Source organism: Typopeltis vanoorti, chromosome 7 (assembly GCF_054136105.1).
Source record: "Typopeltis vanoorti isolate ZY-2024b chromosome 7, IOZ_Tvanoo_1.0, whole genome shotgun sequence".
NCBI classification, from domain to species: Eukaryota; Metazoa; Arthropoda; class Arachnida; order Uropygi; family Thelyphonidae; genus Typopeltis; species Typopeltis vanoorti.
The window spans coordinates 6,101,073-6,127,112 of record NC_143555.1 but is presented as its reverse complement, the minus strand read 5'-3'; the positions used below and the strand labels follow the sequence as shown (position 1 = coordinate 6,127,112).

Genomic DNA, 26,040 nt, shown 5'->3' with positions numbered 1-26,040 from the left:
TTCTCAAAAGAAGTTTGTTTCAGTGTCAGAGCTCCTTACTTGTCACAAAGCCACATATGGATGTCCATATGTGGACATACCAGCACCACAGCAAGCCTTGAGTTCTATCCCCAGACTATGAGGAATAAGATTTACTGCAACCCCAGACCACTGCAAGCAAGCCCACTAGCCGAATAATCCTGGCCAAGCCATCCAAGACCAACTAGGACATTTTGCTAATGCAGAAGCCAAAGTATTGCAAGACTACCAGGATTCCTCTTTCCAGATGTCACAGATCAGGAAGACGGGATAGTAACAATGACTCAGCAGAAGTAAAGTGAAGCATATACTAAGAAAGGCATAAAAAAAGAGAAAGAATGAAAAAGGCCAGTACCATTACTGGGAAGTCCCCTCCATCACAAATAGGTGCCTCACATGAAAGGGGAACTATAAGGGCATGAAATCAATATGCCAATGAAAATTTGTCATATGATGCTTTTATTTGGCAAAATAATAATGCCACTTATATATTAATAGTAACATGAAAAAAGAAAAAAGTGTGGGGGGGTAGGAGAATTATGATCTATAAAACCACTTTAGATTCAAAATACTTAAGTATTTTTGTTTATACAGTTGCAATGAATCTGTACTTACTGGAATTTTTAAGGAAACACTGAATATAAGTTATAGTTTAATTTCATTAAGAAACAAATGAGAAGGTTTATGCTATATGTATACAAAAGATTTCCTACTTCACGTAAGAGATTTTGTTCCATTTGATGGTACTGCAACAGTTTCCGTCTCCGAAATTTTCTAATTTCAAGTCGGTGTGCATCGGCTTGCTCACGCTGTAGTCGCTGGAGAGATGCCATTTGTTTTTGATGAAGTTCATCCTTATGACTTCTGAGGGTATCTTCACGTTGTCGAGATGAAGAGTCTCCACTGCTCATCTCCTGAATAGAAAATGTTTCATTTAAATACAGTGTATCTGAAAATGAAAATTATATTTTAAAGAAAATGCACCTGTCAAAGAGAAACATGCAAGAGGATAGGTAGAACATGGCAATACCTTAAAAAATATCAGACAGATATAATGCAATTAAAATCCAAGTCAGAGTTCATATATTTGGAGTGAGAAAAATGTCAAATACTTGAGAAAATTTTAAATACACAGTAATAAAATCAATTCCACACCTAATATTATAGTTATACTGATTAAAAAAAAAGTACCCTATCAATCTGATTTTCTAATAAAATACACTATAAATTATAACACACAAGAAATTATTTTTGTTTTAATCTTTTACCCAAGTATAAGGAAACAAAGTTTGTGCATTTGACTTCTCATAATGCACAGCGCACTTCCTTTTATATGTATATACTCCGATGCAATATGGGAAGCATCACTACATATAAAGGTTTCTGCTTTTATTTAGGAATCATCAGTTAGAGCTATATTTGGATATGGAAAATAGTCATGTTTTCCATATCCAAATAGTAAATTGATATCACCCATATTAAAATACACCGGATCAAAGATATCTGTAGAAAGTTTTTTCCTTTGATTGGTTATAAAGTAAGTTATAATGGACAAGAAATACCTAGACAATTGATTTAAAATCAATTGCCTCCATATAATCTGTAGCCTAGCTGTGAAAATATGTAACATACAAACTGTTTGCTGACATTTGGATAAATTAATTAAAACAAGAAAATTGTTTGCTTTAATTTTTGTAAGTTTTTTCTCATAGTATTCTACAGCTGCATGAAATTCACATCTTTCTTCATTAGGTTATCTTAAAAAAATAAAATAAATAAAAAATAAATAAAACTGGGCGAACCATGTGCTATTTCAAGATCTCTCAAATGCTGGGAGTCACATAAAAAATAAAACAGACTAGTGATTTTTGAGCTGGGATTAATATATAAATTCTCCCAACTCAGCCAAGTGCAATTTTATAAACCAAAAATATTACTTTCCACTTTCCTCAGCATTAAAATTGCCTTAGCTAGCACAACTTAAGATATGAGCGCTGCTCAAGCTGACAAAGGTCATGCAGTTGTCATTCATGATAAAAATAACTACTTTGGAAAACTTAGTCGTCTTCTACTTTGTAATCTAGAAATGCATCACTAAGATGCATTTCATAGGAAAATTGACTAGAGACCATGGAATAAACCACCACCATAGTTGAGGTGGTGGTTTACTCTATTCAACTGTAACACCCTGCCCCAGCACAGCAATTGTTGGGAACCCTCTTGTCTGACACTCTCTCTACGGGATGAACCCGCCCCTAATGAATTACTCTGAAATATAAATTTGAAATTCTGATCCTTGGATAGGGGTAGGTGAGCTCATAGTTATTAGGAATAAGATAGGGTTAAGTTAGCTTTAAGTTAGTGTGTAAGCTAGATTAGAAAAAGGATCACAATAATGTGCTTGGTCAAATATATAATAAAAAATACAGGTGAGGTGCGGGTTTGACTGGCCGAATCCAATGCAGCTGCTAGAGGGGGGGTGTTAGACTCCATTGCTGCCCTTATGACCAAAAATTATAGTAATAGAGGTCATAGTTGCCTAGATGCATGGCCATGTCATGCTTCACATACATCCACAACTGAACGCCTTTAGGTTCGGGGTGTGGAATGATGACCAAAAATCTCCAAGGCAGAATCCTGTCTAGCCACTGCAACAATACTGTTTGTGCCTCACACGCTGGCAGACAGCACTAGTCAGAGACAGCGCTCATGCTTCCTACACTGCACCATTAAGGCATGACTGCGGGCACCAAATCATCTGCAGACGACCTAGGTATTGGTCTGGGTGTCGTGTTTAGAAGAGCAATCACAATACTGCAGTCTATTGACTCATTCTCATCAGTTTTGATGTATTTTAAGTCTTCACAAATATCCCTCTGGCTGATATTGTAAAATTATTTGAATTTGTCAAAAATTCAGATTACTATAGTTGTCAAAACAAACTGCACAAACAGATAGAATAAAATGAAATGGGATTTCTTATTATCCTAGCAAATTATTTTATGGAACAATTTGAACAACATATTTTCAATGTTTATTCACCTAAGCCATCTATTTGGTACAGACATGTTTGTGCTGTGTGAAACTCTTCATTGTATAATCTCCATGAACTTCTTCAGAAAATTAATTGAATAAGCCCAGGAACTAAATGTACACTTAAAGCAGAAGATAACAACTGTCATCCTTTTCTGGATGTTATCAGTCTACATCAAAATAATGGCAGTGTACAGTTCTGAGTACACAGAATTCTCGAAACCCAAAGTTATTTTAAACGGACTAATGATAACGGTTCGAAATTGTATGAAGATATAAGTGAGTGGGTCTGAAAAGTTATCGGCTTAACAATGAAAAAACAGATTTATAATTTCAAAATTATTTATATTTTTCAACATAATCTCCCTTAAGACTAATACATTTATTCCAGTGATGCTCAAGTGCCATTATCCTGTCCATGTAGTGGTTCTCAGTAAGCTCTGCAAAATACCTCCTCTACAGCTGCAATCACCTCTTTATTCGAAGAAAAACGCTGACCAGTGACGAAGATTTTTAGTTTGGGAAGAGATAGAAGTCAGAGGGAGCCAAATTTGGAGAATAGGGTGGATGTTCCAACAATTCATAGTGGAGATACCTTAATTTTCCAATTGCCAAAACATCTTTATTGGCAGGTGCATTGTCCTGATGAAAGATGATTTTTTTCTTCTGCAAACTGGGTCTTTTCTCACGAATTTTTTCGTCTAGTCTGGTTAAAAGATCGAAATAATATTCCCCGGCTATCGTTTTTACCCTTTTCAAGATAATTAATAAACAAAATGCCTTTAGCATCCCAAAACACCAATGTCACGACCTTTCCTACTGATGGAACCGAATTTGTCTTCTTTGGCACTGAACGACCGGCTTCTGTCCACTGTTTTGACTGCTGTGTGGATTCTGGTGTATAACATTGAATCGAAGTCTCATCAATAGTAATAAATCAACGCAAAATTAGTTTTATTCTTGTTAAAAACACTCCAAGCAGTGTACAGAGATTTTCATGAGAGTGCATTTTTGATCTGCGGTGAGCAAGCACAGCACCCACCTTGCGCAAAGCTTTTTCATTTGCAATTCTTTATGCAAAATATATCCTACACGTTCTTTTGAAATGCCTATAGTCTCAACGATTTTATGCACTTTGACTTACCGGTCATCCAATACCATATCGTGCACTTGATCACAATTTCTGGCGTTGTTACACTTTTTGGATGTCCTTCACGTGGATCATCTTCAAGGCTGGTGTGCCACTAGCAGCCCATTTCTTAATTGTCAAAATGAAGGAGAAGAGTGCTGCCCATAAACTTTTATGAACATTGAATGAATTTCTTTTGGCTTACTTTTTTTACACAGAATTTTATAACCGCACAATAGTCAATTTTATCCATTTCAAGAGATACAGACAACGCTTTTGCTTCAGACAGCTGTATAAAACAAACTACTCGATAGAATGACTTGCAATATCACATGGATGCTTATGACAGATGTACCAACTTAGTAAAAAAAATCTTGCCGATAGTGTTGCCATTTATGGCTGAGGCTGAGAACTTTTCGGAACACCCACATATTTTAGTGTGTTAATCAGACTAAATCTTGTGATAAGGCTTATATGTTGACTATTCATACAGTGGTGTAGCTAGAGCTTTTGCCGCCCTTCTCAATTCACACCAAAAATACTACAAAAAGTCAAAACGACATATAGGGAAATAAATTAAAACACTGTTTATTTTCGAAGTAAAACTTTAATTTCAACATTCTAAAATGTTATTTTTCTTGTTTTCTGTTAGCAAAATTGTTGATAAAAAAGGATGAAGTCTATTTCATAATAACGTAGGTAATTCTTAATCTATTTTATTTAGAAAAACTCCTCTCATGACTAGCAACTCTTACAGCAATTGTGAGGGAAATTCGCTGGAGTATTACAATAGTTGAAACTGAGTTCTCAAGACTGTATTTTAGAATTAACTGCAGAAGTTCAAAAATGTTCAGAGTGCCGCCCGAGGCGAAGGTTCCCCCCCCCCCTCCGTATTCATAACTGCCTTTTTTAAGGAAATTACAATGCAGACATATATATTAACTAAAATAAATTTAATTAATACTTGCAATATTTCATCAGTGTCAAATTACCATCATCAGGTAAAAAATATAATAAAATATGTGCATACAGGCACTATACTAGGTAATGAAGATATCAACTGAGAGTAGGCTTAAAATTCTAAATAATGTCCCCAAGGCTATATTGGTCATCCTTGGCTGAAATGCAATGGATAGGAGGGCTTCTCAAATTTGGGGCAGTTTCATGCAACCAAATTTGGTGAGGTCTGGGTAGTAGGAGAAGCAAATTCAAGGAAAAGTCATTCATATTTATATTTGCTGTGATGAAGTAGAGTGGCTTTCTTCCAGTGTATTCTATGGCAGGTGTCCAAAGCATGCTCAGAAAGTCCTGAGTAGCTGTAGTGATGGAAACAGACATAGTTCATACATTCAGGAATTCTGATTTTGGCTGTCCTGCCTGTTTGGCTATAGTAAGATAATTTACGACTACGAGGGACCTGGTCTATGGATGCTAATTTTTTTTTTATGGTTTGTAAGTGGTTGAACGGTTGTATTTTTTTTTTAAAGATTTTTGTTTTTCGGATGTGCCGTGGAGAGGGTGTGTGGGTTTTAATACTTTTATTTTTCAATATATTAGTCTATGTTGCAATTTCCTTAAAAATACAGCTATAATCAGAGTAAAGTTTTGTCCTTAAATATACATTATTTTGTATGGTAAGTTATATAGCATGCCATGGTACCAATCAGAAGAAGAACAATGGTATCCAAAACATCACTGTTCAAATAAACCGGAGGGACTTCATTCAGTGCAATTTGTCTGCAAAATGTATTTGTTACTGAAAGTGAATGGACTTTGGTTTGAAAGCAAGTGTAGTGAGAGAGAGAGATAGCCAAAAGTGTTAAAAAGTGTAGGAATTGCAGGTCGGGATTAAGAAGATAGAACTGTGAGGGAGAGAGAGAGAGAGAGGGTGTGTAAGAAGATAGAACTGTGAGGGAGAGAGAGAGAGAGAGAGGGTGTGTAAGAAGATAGAATTGTGTGAGAGAGAGAGAGAGAGAGGGTGTGTAAGAAGATAGAATTGTGAGAGAGAGAGAGTGAAAGTGATGCTCAAAAGAATAGTAGCATGATAAATGTGAATGAAAAGTTGGTTTTACATTCTTTTCATTCACATGATAAATGTGAATGAAAAGAATGTAAAAAGTGTTGTTGCAGGAGATAGCACAGCTATGCAGAGTTCTATACAGGACGAAGTGTGAGCCAGAATAAGTGCAGAAATGTCTGACAAGTGATTCAGCTGAGAATAGAAAGAAAGAGGTGCATGAAAAGAGAATGGAATACTTGACTAAGAGAGAAAGAAAAAATTAAGGCATCTCATATAGTGATTCTATTATAAGATGTGTCCTTGAGGAGAGTGATGAAATCATGCTTTAAGTCCAGAGATTAACAATGCTAGAGAGGCTAATAGAATGCAAAAGTGTAAAGTGAATGATTTGAAAGAAGACAAGTATGGTATGAGGGAGGACATGAAAGGGTTAATGAAATTAGAGAGAAAGAGGATAGCAAATCTCACAGTTGAGGAGCCATGACAGCAAATGAGTCAATGCATAGGTTATACAGGAGGAATGAGGTGCAGTTTGTAGATGTGTAGAGCGAGTTTGACAGACAAAAGAATTTATACAAAGTGGATGGTTTGCATTTCAATGGATTTAGTGTTCAGTGTCTGGAAAAAGTGTTGTTGAATGAAGAGAGATTGGATGTGCAAAATCAGATAATTAGTACTTTTGGGGAAGCTAACGAATAAGTACAGATACCAGTGGAGAATTTGAGTACATTCTTGCATGCAAAAATAAATGGCCAAGTTAATACCGCTCGTAACAACCAGAATGAAACAGTTAGTATATAGTGGTAGGGCAGCAGTGTGCCAAGGGGGATTAGTGCACTTCATGTATGCTAATGCCAGGAGCATTCAGAACAAGGAGTAAGTAATTTCAGCATTGGATAATTCATCTTGGCCAAAGGTTATTGTCATTAGTGAGATGTGGCTGAAAAAATATGATAGTGGGAAAGATGTGAAGGGTATAATATTTTCAGGAAGGGGAGGGAGGGAGGGAGGGAGAGAGAGAGAGAGAGAGAAGGGGGGGGGGTGTATAGTTGATAGCAGATGAACTACAACCAAGAAGAGCTGGAGTTCAATTGCAGGCCAGTGCATAGTGCTTTTGAGGCAATCTGGTGTGAGACAGATGCCAGCAGGAACAAAATACACAGTCAGATGCTTATATAGACCAGGGAATGTAAAAGATGATGTGGATAGTATGCATCAGCAAATAAGCTGCATGAGTGGAGGGAAGGTAATTATTATAGGGGACTTAAATTATTGGAACATAGATTGGAAGGAGGAAGGAGAATGGAATTCATGCAGTTACAGCAGCATGTGATGGAACGTACTCAGAGTTTGGGAGTGCTAGATCTAGTATGTACATCAGAGAATTTGTCTGTAATTAACATAACCACATTGCCATCAACTGGTGAGAGTTATCCTTTTCACAATGTGGTCTTGATCTGGGAGGTGGCTGAATGTGTGGAATTTTCAGTTAAGAGGCGGTGTATGAGGAATTAAAGGGCTGGTAAGTATGACAAATTTAGGAAATTGCTTGGAGCACTGCCATGGTTAGAAACTGCAAAGATTGGTTGTTCATAGTGCATGGGAGGCAGTAAAGGAGTGCTTGAGGTTCGTAATAGCAGACTGCATATCTCGAGACAGGAGAATGAATCAAGTCGGAATTAAATGGATGAATACTATTGTGAAGAGCTACAAAAAAAAGAAATTTATAGAGTAAATTCAGAGAAAAAGGCAACTTGAGCAGTACAAGGCACAAGTCAGCAGGGCAAGAAGGCAAAATCAGAGTATGAGGATTTTAGCAGTACAGGCCAAAGGATCCCAAAGAATTCTTTAGGTATGTTGCAAAGTAAATGGAAGAATGTTTATGGCACAATAATTGAATGATGATGGTAAGGAAGTGACTGAAGCAGACAAAATATGAGTGGTTTCCAAAAAGTTAACTTTTTTTTTTCTCCTCGAGGATGTTTAAATAACAGAAAGTTGAAATTATACATCAAGAAATAAATGAACATGCACTACTTCTCCATAAAGTCTTCAAACTTATTGATGCACCTGTCCCAACAATAGATCAATTTATCAATAAAAGTACTGAAGAAGTCTGTGCCCACACTCAGTAACCAACATCACACTGCATGATAAACTTCCTCATCCATAGTGAAATGCCTTCTGGAAAAGTATTTCTGAAGGGAGCTAAACAAAGGGAAATGTGAAGGCATTAAATCTGAGTTGTAGGTGGGATATGGCACAGTTTCCCAACAATTACATCTCAATCACTCACGAGTGGCATGTGCAGCGTGTGGAGTAGCATTGTCATACACCAAAATCATACTGCTTGTCAGAGGGCCTGGTCATTTGCATCAAATGTTGGCTTTCAGTTTGTTCAACAACGAACAGCGATTGTTCCTCCCTTCGGCAAGAAGTCTACGAACAAAATACCTTGGCAATCCCAGAACATTATGGCCATGACTTTTTGGGCAGTGGGTACAGTTTTTGAATATTTTTGTGCTCAGGAGACTGTGGATGTTTTCAGGTCATTTAGTCTTGTTTGATCTCTTGGGTAAAGTGATAAACCCATGTTTTGTCTCCTGTGACTAGGAGAGCAAGAAAATCCTCACATTTGTCACTGTATCACAAAACATTCTCTAGGCATATCCCCAAGTCATGTGTGTGGCCTTGGGCTGCTCTGACAACTGTTTGGGCACCCAGCAGGAGCAGACCTTTCAAAAGCCAAGGATATTGTGAACAATTTCATAAACAGTGGACTTACTCATTTGTGCAATTTCATTCAGTGGTCTTCAAGAAAGATGCCCTTAATGCAGGAAATGTCTTCTGTTTACCTCAAAGAAGGCCTGTTCACCCAATGTCAATTTTTAATGTCACCATGGCCCACTTTAAATTCAATGTATCAAAAATACACCTGCTTCTTTGACATCATCTTTTTGCCATACAAAGCAACCAGTTCAATGGTGAGTGTCATTTGGTTAAGTCCCTTTTGCTTGCCAAAAACAAATAACTTCAACACTTGTGTTGTACCATCCCGTAAGTATGCTATCTTGCAACTGGAATTAGCTGTGAAGTGAACTTACTTCTAAGTGAACACTTTGCAAGAGTATATCATTCAGGTGGAGATACTGTGTAACAGTAAAGGTAAGAGCTTATATGAAAAGAGAGGTAGATGACTGGAAGTGTATAGGATATTACAAACCCCTGATGTGAATACAGCTGTGGGATTAGAGTATACTGGCTCGAGTTTTATGAGGATAAGCTAGAGAATTGGCAGTGCCTTTAACTGCATTGTTTAAGTCTCAGCTCTTTGTTTTTGCTAAAGGGGAAAATGGTTCTGCTGCATAAAGAGGGCTCCAATATCATGGCAGCAAATTATTGACTAATCAGCATCTCAGGAGTTATGGTCAAGGTACTGGTGAACTTGGTTAAAAGCAAAATACTAGGTAGACAGAAGGATACTATATAAAAGCAAAAGTAATGTTTCAGAGGCTCCCTGAACAACTGATGCATAATTCCATTGCCATCTACAATACCAGATTGTAGATGGCAATGGAATTATGCATCGGTTAAGAGAAAAAGAGCAAGAAAACATACTGTGGAAGGCGATACTCTTAGACATGTTGCCTCTAAAGAGAGCGAGAGGAAGACAGAGAGAATATATCCATTCTCCATGACATAATACGTGTCTTGCCACTATCTCTCAAGACACACTAAGTTTGATCACAAGGGAATAGTCCATTCTGAATTCATTGAACAGAGACAAAGGTGCTGAAAAGATTAGGAGATTCTGTTCGGAGAAAAAGACCTGGCAAGTGAATAATCCATCATGACAATGCGGCAAGTCATAATGCACTCATCATGAGAGAGTTTCTGGCCAAAAAAATCAATTACTGAATTAGGTCATCCTGCTTATTCATCTGACTTAGCTCCCTGTGATTTTTGGTTGTTTCTAAAATTAAAGACTGTGCTAAAAAGACGAAGCTTTGATTTTTTGACATCGCTGATATCCAGCATAATGCGATAAAGGAACTCTAGAGTATTCCAGAAAGAGAGTCTCAGGCCTGTTTCCAAAAATGGGAACACCGTCTAGCTAAACCATGTTGTATAAATGCTCAAGGGGACTACTTCAAAGGTGACAGTAGCCACTAATGTATAGTTCCGAATGTAGTTTTTTTTTTTTTTTTTTTTTAACAGGTGCATTCTGCAAATTAAATTGTCCCACCTCATATGTATATCCCAAAATCTACCCAACCTTAGAAAACTGTTCACACATTTTGGGTGAGTGGGGTAATGCACCATAAATTTCTGTAACATTGCTTGATGCTATCCAGAAGCATCAAGCAATTTTAGGGTTGTTTAACTCAGCCTCTCCACGGAGCTAATGTGTTCTAGAGGTTTACAAACTTTTGTGGGTGAGATCACCACTAAAAAAATTAAATAAAATTTTAAATAACCTACCTTCTCAAACCACCCTTATCTAATTCTCTCAGAGTTACCTAAATTCACTTCTATAACCAACCAGTTTCTGAGACTAATTTATATGCATTTTTTTATAAGTGATACACAAAATTAACTTCTTATATCTTTTCTCTCTATTAGAGAATTTTATTTAAACTCTTTTCTGGTTTAAGTGACCACTTAGCCTGGCTGAGGAAAGATAAATTCTACTGATTAAATCAAAATATTCAGGACTGAGATTATTCAGCAGTAGTTTCAAGTTCATTCTGGTTTAATCAGTAGAACTTCTCTTCTCTGAACCAGATGTGTTGAACTTAAATTATAAACAGAAGTTGATATGCAAGTTAAAATTATTAGAACAAAGAAGGCATCAGTCCATGAAAAATATATAATAAATTTAACTGTCCTTTTACCAATGATGAATTAAGTGCATTAAGTCAAAAGTTTCAAATTTTGCAGTAACACCTTTGCATTTGTCTCATTTAGATTTTATAGTAGATGTAGAAAAAGGCATTAGGGAGTTAAGTACAGATGACACTAACAAGCTATAAAGTTTGAGTTTGCACACATTTTTTATAAAGCTAAGCCTCCCTCCCTGAATATTTCTTTATGTTGAAATAACATTGTAATGATAAAGGAAATGCAACGGTATTCATGGATACCACTGACTACATCCTAAAACTTAGTGTTTTACTGTAAGATAGATCCACTTACAGTATAATTGACAGAGACCCTATGCAAAGCCAGTTCAACAAATTGAATAAATTATTAGATCAAACATATTCTTTAGATGCTAATAATATTGAAAATTTGCAGATTCATCATACTCATTTTGCATGTATTTATAGCCTTCCTAAGGTACACAAATCTGGTTATCCATTACGTCCAATAGTTGATTGCACATGATCACCTACGTATTTATTTGGCAAAATATCTTTAAAGACTTTTACGAAACTTTACTGGGAAAAAACTACCTCTTACATCAACAAATAGATTTTTTTGATGTAAGAGATAGTTTTTGATGTACGAATATACCCTTCAAGAAACAACAACTTTTACAAGTAGATTTCCCTGATACTAATGTCAAGTTTACTATCTATGCCAGTTATTTTATTTGGCATAATAAATTATTTCAGAAGATCAAGGATATATCACCTGCTTTGTCTGATTAGTTTATGGAGTATTTAGAGGATAGGATTTTTAACACCATTTCTCCACAATCTTGTATTATTTGGCTACATTTTGTGGATGATATCTTTGCAATCTGGTCTCTCCGAAACAGAACTACTTCAATTTTTGGATAAAATTAGCATCAAGTTCACTATGAAACATGAATTTAACAATATTTACCTTGTTTTGGATACTAACTCTGCTGGTAATACTGAATTTTCTGTTTACAGAAGCCAACCTATATAGGCATATATATTCATGCATCTTCACATCATCATCATTCTTCACAAAAAATAGGTATTATCAAAAGCCTTGTACATTAAGCATGCACAATTTGTTCTTCTGAGTTTCTTCTATTAGAAGAATTAAATAAAATAAAAGTTATTTTATGGGCAATACAATTAGACCTTGATAGAGAAAATATTTGATAATTATCATCCCTCTTCTAGATTGCAATCTGATGTTAAAAGGATCAGCATGCCTTAAAGGAACCTCCGAACAAATAATGACCCTTTGCAGATATAAGTTGTATACACCTTCAAACAAGCCAGGAAGTTGTCATCTTTCTTATCACTTATCAAAGATAGATTATTACCTTTATCTTTGCCTGGTGTTTATCAAATACAATGTTCTTGTAACTTTTGCCACTTCAGCAGACTGGCCATTCTACTAGAATGGAGAAACTATTAGAATCAGAAAAAATCAAAATTATATAAGATTTACGGAATCTGAAGGTTCAGGCCTTGCTTTTCATGCAATCGACATCACAGATAGCGTTCACTGGAACTGTATCAAGATACTACACAACAGTTGGTTCAAATTTGATCATCTATTTTTTGAATCATGGGAAGCCCTATGTCACCATCCATCCTATCTTAATTCTTTATATTTTTATAAAATTTAAAAATATTTATTATTTTTAATTTTTACTGTATCAACCAACCTGGTTCTTGGTCTTCCACTGGGTCTTTTTCTGGCAAAAAATACATGTTCTACTAATCTTTCCTCTCACATTCTGTTTAAGTAGCTATAGAATATAGAATCCGAGATATTCCTGAATGCTAACAACATCAAGGATCCTAATAACTCCACATTTAATATGAGAGTGACATTGCTACCATCTCTTCGCTCCCTTAATCTTCTCAGAACTTGCATATCTGTGGTCTCCAGTCTCTGATCAATTGTTATTTCTAACTTAGCTCTCAGATCCATAGATAAAATTGGTTAAAACATTGTCTTTTATACAACTAGTTTAGTGTTGACTAATTTCTTTCTTATTCCATATAAATTTATTCAGCTGACTTTTACCACACCAGCTTTGCCATCTTCCCTAAAAATTGTGCCTAAATAGCTCAAATGTTTTACTTATTCTATAGGCTCTCAAATCAAGATGCAGTTGATGTTTTCAATTTCTATCACATGATTCATATTTCTATCAATTTTCATCGTTTCTTTATTGCTCATTTTCTCTATTCTGAATAATTCACTCTACAGTAATTATTCAGAATAGTTAGAGAATCCTGTAGACTTGTACTGGATTTATTCAGAAATATAATGTCATCTACATAAAGTGCAGAGCTGAGATTAACGTATCCAATTTTGATATCAGATTCAATACCACTTTCCTTCGTGTGATCCATATTATGTGTTGTTGTCTAACAATTGATTTAACATCAAACCATCTTCCTGTACTTTCTTCAATTCTAACTGCTGACTTACAACTCATTAACTTTCCATTAACACTATATAACTGTAGCATTTTGAATAGCTTTTCTCTTTGCACCTTGTGATATGCCTTTTTCAGATCTACAAAACTTAAATACAGATTCTTGTTATATTTCAATGATTTCACAACTATTTTTCTTGAGGTGAAAATCTGATCCTGACAACCTCAATTTGGCCTGAATCCAGACTGTTCTTCTCCAAGCTTCCCTTCCACAATTTCTCAAATATACTTGCATAAATCTTACCAGGACCTCCCCCCCTCCCCCCAGGAGGGAAATTCCTCTGCAATTCCGTTTTTTTTTTTTAATTTTATTTATTTTATTTTTTTTTAAGAAATACTATTTGAGCTCTACTCCAATCATATGGAATTTGACCATCTGAATTATACAGTGTAGCAACTGTAGAACTTTTATACCTCCATATTTGAGTATTCCTGGTCAAATATAAACTTCAACTGCCCTCCAACATTTCAAGTTCTTAATGGCTTTTTCTAGTTCACAAACTGAGTTGCATTCCTGCTGAATGTTTCCTATAACCATCCTGTCACTGATTGTTTCATTCAACAATCTTTCCAAATAATTACTCCAGACATCTAGAATATCCTTATCTTCAGTTTTCTTGTCACCACTATCATCTCTGATTCCTTTTACAGTATTCTTTCCTCCATTTCTAAGCTCTTTTTTTCCACAGTCATGTGAATATTTTGCACCTTCCTGATATTCATTTTCTATGTTCTCACTAAAGTCTTCCCATGACTTCAGTGCTTCACGTTCTTACTTTTCTTTCTGTATTCTCTAACAGCACAAGATGACTTACTTGCCAGGAACTTTCAATATTCTTTTCCTTTACTGCATCTCTTTGACTTACTTACTGAGCCCACCATGGAATTCTGATCTTTCTATCCTTGCAGACACCTCACCACATGCTTCTATAGCTGAATCAATCAACGTTTGGTTTTTGTTTTGAAACTCCTTCATTATTTTTTTCTTGAACAATGTTTATGTACATGAGTCTACAGTTCACTTCTGCTGCTCAACTTTGATTTGTTTTAATACTTTTTTTACACACTCTTCTTTGCAATAAGAAATTCAACTTTATCCTGCTCAATGCTGAATGATCATTTTAAGTTCAAATCCTCTGCATGCTCTTGTATCCTGAATCAGTGGGAAAATATCGCTATCAACTACAACACAGTCAATGAGACTTCTCTATTCCTTGCATCTTCTCTCCACATGAACTTGTGCACATTTTAATGTTGGAACACTGCATTAGCAATAACTAGTCAATGTCCAACCAAAACAGAAATAGCAGGTACTTACCATTATTATTAGTTTTGACCTTTTCTCCAATTTTCCCAAAGCTTTTCTGTATGTTTGGTAATAATTTTCTACTATGCTGTTTAGTTCTCCAACAAGAATTGATTTTTCCTTTTTTTTTTTTTTTTTTTTTTTTGTGCCAGATGCATTATCTAATGTCTCGAAAAATTTCTCAATTCTTCTTTAGCAAAACCTCCTGTGGGACTATAGGCACAAATAAGTATCACTGTCCAGTTCCACATTCCAATGTTCCCACACTCGATATTGCCTGTCATTCAAGAAGATTATCCTCATATTTAGTGCTAAATATTATAGCTACACCTTTTCTCTGATTATCATGGACAAATGTAACATCGGGTGCTTAAGGGTCAAAGATGTATAACTGAGAGGAGACCTCCACATAGCCTTTAAAGGAATGCGGAGAACCGACCAGGGCTTCTGACCTAGTGTCCAATCCTCACCTTCTCGCGGTGCACCCTGTTGTGTATCTACCTGGATAATGAACGAATGAGGATGGGCTGGCAATTTGGGATTTAGCCGACCAAATTGTATTCCTATTGGTTAAACCAAAATACAAAATCATTGTACAACATGACAAAATTTCACGCCTGCTGGGGCAGCGCCCGGTTAAACAAGCACCCTGTTATTTTCGCCAGGGAACCAGGGCAAACGGCGAAAAGTCAGCTACTAGAACAAATCTGAAAACACACCCCAACTCAACATCACCAGAGTTAAAGATCGGTACAATCAACATAAGAAGCCTAAACAGCTAGCGGAGGAATTAGATAAGTACCAGATCGACATAATAGGGGTGACTGAAACAAAAAAGACAAAAACTGGTGAGATCTTTCTGAGCAATAAATACAAAATGTTATATTCAGGAAATGATAATCAAGGAAAAGAAGGAGTAGCCATATATTCAACACAAAATACGAAGCTCATCTTCTTGAATGGCAGGCAGTGTCAAGTAGAGTGATTTGGGCAAATATGAGAATGGAGAACTGGACAATGAGATTTATTTGTGCCTATGGTCCCACAGAAGGCTCTACTAAGGTAGAAGTGGAGGAATTTTTTGAGGCTTTAGAAAAACCATCTGAACAATGAAAAACGAAAAGTTGGTCATTGTTGGGGATCTAAATAGCAGAGTAGGAAGTGATTGTCAGACATACAAAAATGTTTTGGGAAAATTTGGAGAAAAGAGCAAAGCTAATAATAATGGCAAATACCTGTTGGATTTCTGCTCAGGACATGGACTGGTTATTACTAACACCATGTTCCAACATAAAAATGTGCACAAATTCACATGGAGAGAAGAGGCAAGGAATAAAAAAAAGTCTCATTGACTATGTTATTGTTGATAGAGATGTTTTCTCCCTGGTGCAGGACACCAGAGTGTACAGAGGATTTGAAATTGGAAGTGATCACTATTTAGTCTTGAGCAGGATAAAATTGAATTTCATATTGAAAAGAATAACATGTAAGAAAGTTTTAAAGCGAATAAAAGTTGAGCAGCTCTGAGATGTGAACTGTAGACTAAAATACACAAAGATTATACAAGAAAAAAAATGAAATAGTTTGAGAAGAGGAACCAAATCTTGGAGATTCAGTGGCAAGCCTTGAAGAAAACCCTGAGTGATTCAGCTAGAGAGGAATGTGGTGAAGTTGTCTGCAAGGATAGAAAAATTAGAACTCCATGGTGGACACAGGAAGTTAAAGAGGCAGTGAAGGAAAAGAAGAAAGCATATCAAAAGTTCCTGTCAAATAAGTTAGCCTGTGCTCTTAGAGAATACAGAGACAAATGTAAGAAAGCTAAACAGTTTGTAAAACTAGCTAAACAAAAGTCATGGGAGGACTTTGGGAAGAACATAGAAAATAAATATCAAGAAGGTGGCAAAATATTCTGGAGGTTGTTGAAGCAGCTTAGGAATGGAGGAAAGAGTGTTGATGGAAGAGAGATGGCTTTTTCTACTTCAAGTCAGGAATACAAAACCATACTTGAAGCCATCAAAGGCTTGAAATGTGAAAAGGCAGCAGGAGTAAATGATATCTGACCAGAAATGCTGAAGAATGGTGGTATAAAAGTCTCACAGTGGCTGCATTGCATAGTTCAGAATGCCTGGACAGAGGGACAAATTCCCGATGATTGGAGTAGAGCTCTCATAGTACCCATATATAAAAAAGGGAAATAAAACTGAATGTGAGAATTACAGAGATATATCCTTACTGAGTGTTCCTGGTAAGATATATGCGAGTATACTGGAGAAACGGTTGAGAAGAATTGTGCAAGAAAAGCTTGGTGAAGAACAAGCTGGATTCAGGCCAAATAAAGGCTGTTAGGATCAGATCTTCACTTTACGACAAATAGTCGAGAAAGCATGGGAATATAACAAAGATCTCTATTTGAGTTTTGTAGATCTGGAAAAGGCATATGACAAGGTGCCAAGAGAGAAGCTATTCAATATGCTACAGTTATATGGTGTCAATGGGGCATTATATCAAGCAATACTTAGTCTTTATTTGAGTTGTAAGTCAGCAGTTAGAATTGAAGGAAGTACAGGAAGATGATTTAATGTTAAATCTGGTGTCAGACAAGGATGTACATTATCCCCTCTGTTATTCATTATCTATACTGATCACATTATGAAGGAAAGTGGTATTAAACATGATATCAAAATTGGAGATGTTAATGTCAGCTCTTTGCTTTATGCGGATGATGTTACACTTCTAAATAAATCCGCTACAAGTCTGCAAGATTCTCCGACTAAATTGAATAACTGTTGTAATAGATATGGTATGAAGGTCAGCAATAAAAAGACAAAGACAATGAAAATAGGCAGAATCATTGAAAATGTCAACTGTGTTGTGAAGGGAGAACCTGCGGAACAAGTAAAACATTTCATCTACTGAGGCACGATTTTTACTGAAGATGGTAAATTAAATATGGAAATAGACAACAGAATCAACAAAGTATAGTAGAGTATTGTATAGTAGAAAGTCAATTGAATAAATTCATATGGAATAAGAGAGAAATGAGTCGAAATACTAAATTAGCTGTATACAAGACAATGTTCAAACCAATTTTAACTTATGGATCTGAGAACTGGGTCAGAAATAAAACACTTGACCAAAGACTAGAGACAGGTATGAGAGTCCTGAGAACGATTAGAGGCATGAATAGATGGCATCAATGGCAATATCATATTAAAAACGAGAATATTAGGAAAGAACTTGACATTGTCAGCATCCAGCAATGCGTTAGCAGAGCTAATCTCAGGTGGTATGGTCACGTAAACAGAATGGGCGAAGAAAGATTAGTAAAACAAGTGTTCTCTGCCAAGTTGGAAGGAAAACCACCCAGAGGAAGACCAAGATATAGGTGGATTGATACGGTACAAAGTGCCTTAGACGATAGAAATATAAGATCTGATAATGTTGGAGTCTTGACAAGTAACAGACTGATTTGGAGGAAAATTGTAGAAAGGAAGTTAGTAATGATGTAAATTTTTCATGTAGTACTATCATATCCTTGAGGGTACATGGCAGGAATTTGATGATGATGATGAAATGTAACATCTTGCATTTGTTGCTTAAAAAGATCTCTCCCGTTTTTTTCTTCTATGTTGTGGTAATACCTGTCATGTCAATCTGGTACTTATCCAATTCTTCTGCTAGTTCGATTTCTTTTCTATTAATGATTCTTATGTTAATGGTGCCAATCATGAATTTTTCTGATATCGAGTTGGAATTTATTCTAGTAGCTGACTTTTCGCCATTTGACTTGGTTCTTTGTGTAAACAACACTGTATAAACTTACCAGAACAAAAGTTATTGGAAGGCTTTGGTAAGAACATAGAAAACAAATATCAGGAAGGTGGCAAAATATTCTGGAGACTGTTGAAGAAAGCTCAGAAATGGAGGAAAGAGTGCTGTAAGAGGAATTAGAGATGATAAAGGTGATATGAAATTGGACAAAAATATATCCTTGATGTATAGAGTAATTACTTCAAAAAAATTGATAAATGAAACAAGAGGTGATAGCACAGTGGTAAAAAACACTCAACAGACATGCAATCAGGAATACATATCAATACTCAAAATATAAAAAGCCATCAAAAGCCTGAAATGTGGAAAAGCAGCTGGAGTAGATGATATTCAACCAGAAATACTCAAGTATGGAGGTATAAAAGTCTTACACTGGCTTCACTGTATAGCTCAGAAGGTCTGGACAAAGGGTCCTATTCTGAACGATTGGAGTAGAGCTCACATAGCATCCATATATAAAAAAGGGAAATAAAACTGAATGAAAATTATAGAGGTATTTCCTTACTGAGTGTTCCTGGTAAGATATGTGCAAGTATACTCAAGAAACGGCTGAGAGGGATTGTGAAAAAGAAGCTGGTGAAGAACAAGCTGAATTCAGGCCAAATACAGGTTGTAGGATCAGATTTTCACTTTGCAAAAAATAGTTAAGAAATCATGGGAATATAACAAAGATCTGTATTTAAGTTTTGTAGATCTGGAAAAGGTATATGTCAAGGTGCTAAGAGAAAAGCTATTCAAAATGCTACAGGGTGCTAATGGGGAATTATATCAAGCAATATAATGAGAGTTGTAAGTCAGCAGTTAGAATTGAAGGAAGTACAGGAAGATTGTTTAATGTTAAATCTGGTGTCAGACAATGATGTACATTATGAAGGAAAGTGATAATAAACCTGATATCAAAATTGGAGATATTAATCTCAGCTCTTTACTTTATACAGATGATGTTATATTTTTAAATAAACCCAGTACAAGTCTGCAAGATTCCCTGACTAAATTTAATAACTGCTGTAATACATTTGGTATGAAAATTAGCAATAACAAGACAAAGAGAAATGAAAATATCAGCTGCATCCTGAATGGAGAACCTATAGAGGTAAAACATTTCAGCCATCTAGGCACAATTTTTAGTGAAGATGGCAAATTAAATTTGGAAATAGATAGTAGAATTAGCAAAGCTGGTATGGTAGTAAATCAAGTGAATAAATTTATATGAAATAAGAGACATTAGTCAAGATACTAAACTAGCTATACACAAGACAGTATTCAAACTAATTGTAACTTATGGATCTGAGAGCTGGATTAGAAATAAAACATTTGACCAAAGACTAGAGATCGCAGATATGAGAGTCCTGAGAAAGATTAAGGACTTAACAGATGTGATCAGTGGCAATATCATATTAAAACTGAGGATATTAGGAAAGAACTTGATATAGTTATTATCCAGGAATGTCTTAGTAGAGCTAATCTCAGGTGTTATGATCATTTTAAACAGAATGGGAGAGGAAAGATTGGCAAAACAAGTCTTCTTTGCCAATCTGGAAGGAAAAAGACCCCCAGAAGGAGACCAAGATGTACGTGGATTGATACAGTAAAAAGTGACTTAGAAGACAGAAATATAAGATCTGATAAAGTTGGAGTCTTGACAGATAACAGATTGATTTGGAGGAAAATTGTTGGAAAAAAACTGACGATAACCAAGGTTTTCTGTAGAAAACAGGGGCATTAACTGGGCAAAGCCCCAGATGGCATGAAATTCTGCCATGTTGTACAATCATTTTGCATTATAGTTTAGACCAATAAGAATACAATTTGGTCAGCTAAATCCCAAATCACCAGTCCATCCTCATTGTCCGTATAAATGAAGATTAAATCAATAGAGAGCATGTTTACCTGGTGATTGATATGAAATATTTTCAATCCATTTATTACTTTTAAAGTTTCAATTCCTCCATAGAAAGATACGAACTTTAAAGCATCATCGTTAACAGTTTGCAGAGATGATATTACTATTGGTATTTAACAAGAATTATTTTCAATAGCAATTTGTAAGAATTTCAAAATTTCAGCAGCTTTAATTTTTTTTTAATTGAAAGAAAACCTTCCAGTAACTAGCACGATGCTAGTTGTAAAAAGTTTTTTGTCTGGTTACAGAGTAAATTACTAGAAAAAAATTATGTTCTTGTTTTTAATCCTTTATGGTCAAAGTTTGTATGTGGAGCATCTTCAGGGCTAGACTGCTTTTATGTAGTCTAGTCCAAAAAGACAGATGAAACAAACTGTTCTAGTAAAGGAAGTATACCGTACATTATGAGATACTCGGGCAATTCGATAACAAGTTATCTGCTTCCATATGCAAGAAGGCTAGACTTAAAAATACTTCACAAGCAAATTGTTTGGCCATGCTTAGGTATAGAATTCAAATGACTATAATATCTAGCATAATTCACTTTATAACCAACAGAAAGCACACTATTTAAACTTCTGCTATTGATTTATCTTATAGTGTCTCTGAATTTAGCACTCACTGTAAAACCACAATAAACCAAGGTTGAAATTGTTTTGGATAATTATCTATCCCACAATGCATGGAAGCATGTCCAGAAGGGAATATGCTGTGCATTACGGGAAACAAAGGCAATTTGATGTGATGTCAATTGTGAAGATGTTATATGAAAACTGTTTATTCACACTTGGAGAACATAATTTGTGTAATATAATTCTCCATGGCACTAAGTCTGATATCAGTCAGCTTGGGAACTCGAGCAGAATTGACAGGAGAAAACACACATGCTAGACACCCAACTTTATTTATTAGTAAAAATTTTCTATTATGAATGTGTGAAATGCCAAGTCACAGAAGCCAGACAATTCAGATGCACATCCTTCAAATTCAAGTCATCAGTTGACTGAAACCACATTACAACTGAGAATAAAAAATATATTTTAAATAGTATGAATGATTTCTAATAACAGAATCAACTTAGTTTATTTTTTTAATAACTAAGTTTCAATGTCACAAAATACTGTATATAATGTTTACTTTAAAAAAAAAGAAGCTGTGATTCGTTATGTTCAGATGATTAAGAAGATAGCCTAAAAATTCAAGAGTTCTTGATGAAAATTCAGCACTTGGATACTATATATAAAAGAGTTATAGATGCCTAAAATGAACTCAGCGAATTTGATCCAAAAGAAACTCTCGTGACATTAAATTGCAGATGAAGGTTTTGAATGTGTTCTTTGGAAAGGCAAAAGGTTGAGACAGCAAATGAGCTTTCGAAGTCTTTAAATGAAAATATAAATGAATTGCTGGGTTTACAAAAACAAGGAGCAATTGTGGAACTTATCGAAATGACAAAGTAAGGACCTATAGAATACAAATAATGAAAAACATATCTGCATCTTTACATTACAAAGACTTACACGGCCCTTTTAAAAATCGACCCTGATCAGAAAAATTTGCAAACTGATGATCAAGTTTTGAACAAAACTGTGTTCAAGGGCCTTAGCCATGATCAGATTTCTTTTAAAATGCTATAGCAAAATTAACTGAGGGAAGCTTCCTAGTTCAGAAGAAACTTCATATAGATTTTTATTTTAAGACACTCGTAACAGTAAATCCTGTAATATTTTCACTTTTGCATGATTAAATAAATGTGTATTATTTGTTGTGTAAATGTGTAATATTATTATGCATATTAGTAAATAAATGTGTATTATTAAGTGCCACTTCAGTATGGTATTATATAGTTCAATCTGTATTTCTATCAGAGTTCAGGGTTCAATTTATGACTCTTGATGATAGTTCTTCAGGAACCAATTATGTTGAAACAGTGGGGGGGGGGGGGGTACTGTAGTGAGTACTACTCACGATAAGGAACAGCTGCTTTCATCTACTGCTCTACCAATATACCTAGGACAGTGCTGAAGATGGAGAGTAACAGATTATAATTTTTAAAGGTATATCCAGTAAACCACCGCCAGTGAGGAATGAAGCAGCGGATTATTCATGTTAAAATAACTTACCAACAGTTTTAATTAACATCCCAATTCCTGGGGGTGGGGTGGGGGGATTAAATTAGATTAATTAAACTTAGAACATTAAAATAAATTCATAGTCAAATTTTATTTATCAAATACAGATAAATTTCATTTCAAATGATCTTCTCTCTTACCCGTTTAATTCTATCTTTCATGTATTTGTATTCGGACTTCTGTTGCTGCTGAAATCTTTTAACTTCTTCATCATGCTGTTGACTTATGTTCTTACTTAGTCGTTTTTCACTGGCCAAATTTTGTTTTAGCTAGTGGAAAATACAACACAAAATATATTTAACATTAGGCTTCACTTAAGCACAGGGACAAAATTTTATGAAAATGACATGTCAAATGCTGAATTTCAAGGAAACAATCATTGAAGAATTGAAGATTAAAAGAAGAATTAAGAAGTTCATACAGATATTTAAAATGCGTATTTACGAATCTTATTATGCACTTTACAAATTGTTACTCCACATAAAACTTAATCCCTTGTGATATCATTTCTAGTATCATTATGACTACCATAAGAAAGACCATTATAGAGTTTAAAAAAGTCCAGAAAAAGTTCTACCAATTAACAACTACCAATGAAATTATAACAGCTTTTCTTTCTCAATGGCACACCACGGGAGAAAGATATTGGTCTTTCTCTGGTAGTTCTAGTTGCTGAATGAGGAGTTTCCCCCCTAAGCCTTCCTTTCAATTAGCAACCAAATTAGTCACACAGGCAAGTAGTTTTTTCTCAAAGAAAATTAGGTTTAACCATACAACTGACCAGAAAATTTACATCTTTTAAGACAAAAATGCAAGTTAAGATTTAGAGGTAGGGGATGGCACCGTTGCAGCTGTACTCAAGTTTTACCTATACATGATAAAAGTATGTTTTCCAGTAGAGCACAGATTCTTGATGTAATTGAATGAGAAAAATGCAATGAGAGAATATATGAAAATGTTACTGAATGAAACAAAAAAAAAAAAAGAATAAAAGATTCTGAGCTTGTTTCAAGGTACTGTGGAGCTGTGATTGAAAAACGATTCAGTGAAAACTGTGTAAGAGCAACTCAACTGTATACTTTGTTAATGTATGGGCTCATTTTTTGTTTCAGGAAACGACAACACAGATTTAATAATTAACTAATTATTAATTCCAGTAATAATGATACATTTAATGACTAAATTATTAAAACCTTTTAGCCAAAGGCTACTCCTCAACCACATCAGAAAATATCAAACCCACACAACCACTCCTTCCTCCTCTCCACACTCCAAATTAACTATAACAAATCCATCACTTTATATTATATTTATTATTAAGAGAGACCTCCAGGGAATCAGGGACTCACTGAGGAAAGCCATATTTTACATGCTGCAGCTGTCATACTTGTTCTTGAATTCATTCACACTACTTGCATACATCTAATGGCAATCCATTCCAATCATGCACCACTCTATGAAAGAAAAATCTAGCTTTCACTCCTTTCCTGATGGCATTCATTCTTAGCTTCCAAGGATGAAATTTTCATGGCACTTCTGAAAAATAGTGGCTAAGTCCCTTAGGAAATACAATCTTCACAAGCTTCAAACTACAGAAGAAATTAACATCCCTTATCTCATGAAGACCAACTACAACCTCTGAATTGAGATGGGGGCTACTAGTTACCTTGTTGCTGCAAACTTTCCTACTTTGGCAAAACAGACAAGATAGCCAATATCAAGAATAGATCCAATTCCACCACTATGGCTGCTCAGGTTTAGCAGACAATGCCTTGGGTATCCACCCTTGTGGTGGATATCCAAGGCATTGTCTGCTGGAAAAAGGCTACCTTACTCAACTGAAACAAGTACAAATATGAGACTTTTCTTGGAATTTGCTTCAGCCCTTTTTGTCAAGCTGTCTGTCATTTGGGGAAACTCTCATCCACAGACAATCAGTCAAGAACACACAATCAACTTGACAGGTGGCACTATTAAGGACTGTAGGCCTCCCTGTATTTTTCTCTTTTCTCAGTCTCATTTACTGATATAGAGCCTGAATACATATGCCTATACTATTGTATGATTTCCAACCCCCCCTCCCACATGATGTCAATTTAACTTTAACAAAATCTGTCATTTCCTGAAACAAGAGATGAGTAGCAATCAATGTATAAGCTTAAACACCTGCAAATGATGTATGGGATGTTTTGAATGGTAAAGGGATTTGTACTTGCAGGAAACAGATTTGATATTATGTAAGAACATAATACTGAACAACAGCTTCTCCAAGAGGAGAAGCTGTTATTCATTAAAAGAATGAATATAGGTAGTCAGGGAAACTAAGTATGATGAGGATGGCTACAGAAAAGTTAAAACACATGCAATGAAGTGAAAAATTAGACTTTAATGACAAAAAGAGAACATATGAAAGGAAAGATGAACCAATTCAGAGATGTGCTTATTTGAACAGTTCAGGTTTTAAGAGTTATCTGAATATGCATCAGCCTGATGGTTGGTGATCATGAATATCTGCTAATGCCAGGAATAAACACGATGAATTTGTAGCATTAATAAATGAAATGGGATCAAGAAAAGGATATCCTTACAGGAACAAAATGTGATGATTACATCCATATTCAGAAAGGACAGAGAAACAGATAGTACCAGGAGAATGTTGTGGCAGTAGTATGAATAATAATACAAGCAATGGCTTTCAGGTTATATCATGTGAGAGACAGAGAGAACATGCATAGCTAGTTGCTGCTACAAGCCAGGGACATCTGAAGAGGACTGTGAACTACATACACAAAGATACAAGTAGGACTATCATTATGGGTGACCACCTATGGGAATATGGACTAGTGAGAGGTAAAAACATGCAAGACAAGGAAAATTATAAGTTACTGAGGAATAACTGCCTTAAGTAGCATATGAGGAGATGGATCCAAAGTCTTAAGAATAAATACTGGATCTAATAACAGCATCTGAAGATCTGTATGTAGATGTTTTGCCAACAAAAGAAGTGACACTATAAGGCAGGTGATGATGATATACTGAGAAGAAAGATTGCGATAGTGTATTGGCAGTGGTCAAAGGGTGTTTGAATTATGCTATAGCTGACTGCATTCCTAGAGTTAGAAGAATTAACAGCATGGGATTTAGATGGACAAATAACACTCTGAAGTAAGAGCTGCGATGGAGAAGATACATATTTAAAAAAAAAAAAAAAAAAGATAATTAAATGGACTAATTCTTTATACAGTGATTGTGGCAGTTTAGCCTACACCACAAATCATATCATATCATTA

At 35.3% G+C, this 26,040-nt stretch overlaps 1 protein-coding gene across 4 annotated transcripts in view; it reads right to left on the bottom strand.

Moving 5' to 3' along the window:
• Positions 1 to 26,040, bottom strand: part of LOC150104464 (serine/threonine-protein kinase Tao-like) — a 713,758-nt gene that overhangs the window by 292,024 nt on the left and 395,694 nt on the right. For all 4 annotated transcript variants that reach the window (XM_090395159.1, XM_090395157.1, XM_090395158.1 and 1 more), the window contains 2 exons: positions 22,891 to 23,019; positions 732 to 932 (listed from right to left, as the gene is read on the bottom strand). In XM_090395159.1, the coding sequence (XP_090251285.1) occupies positions 732 to 932; positions 22,891 to 23,019 (330 nt within the window). The remainder of the gene's footprint in view (positions 1 to 731; positions 933 to 22,890; positions 23,020 to 26,040) is intronic.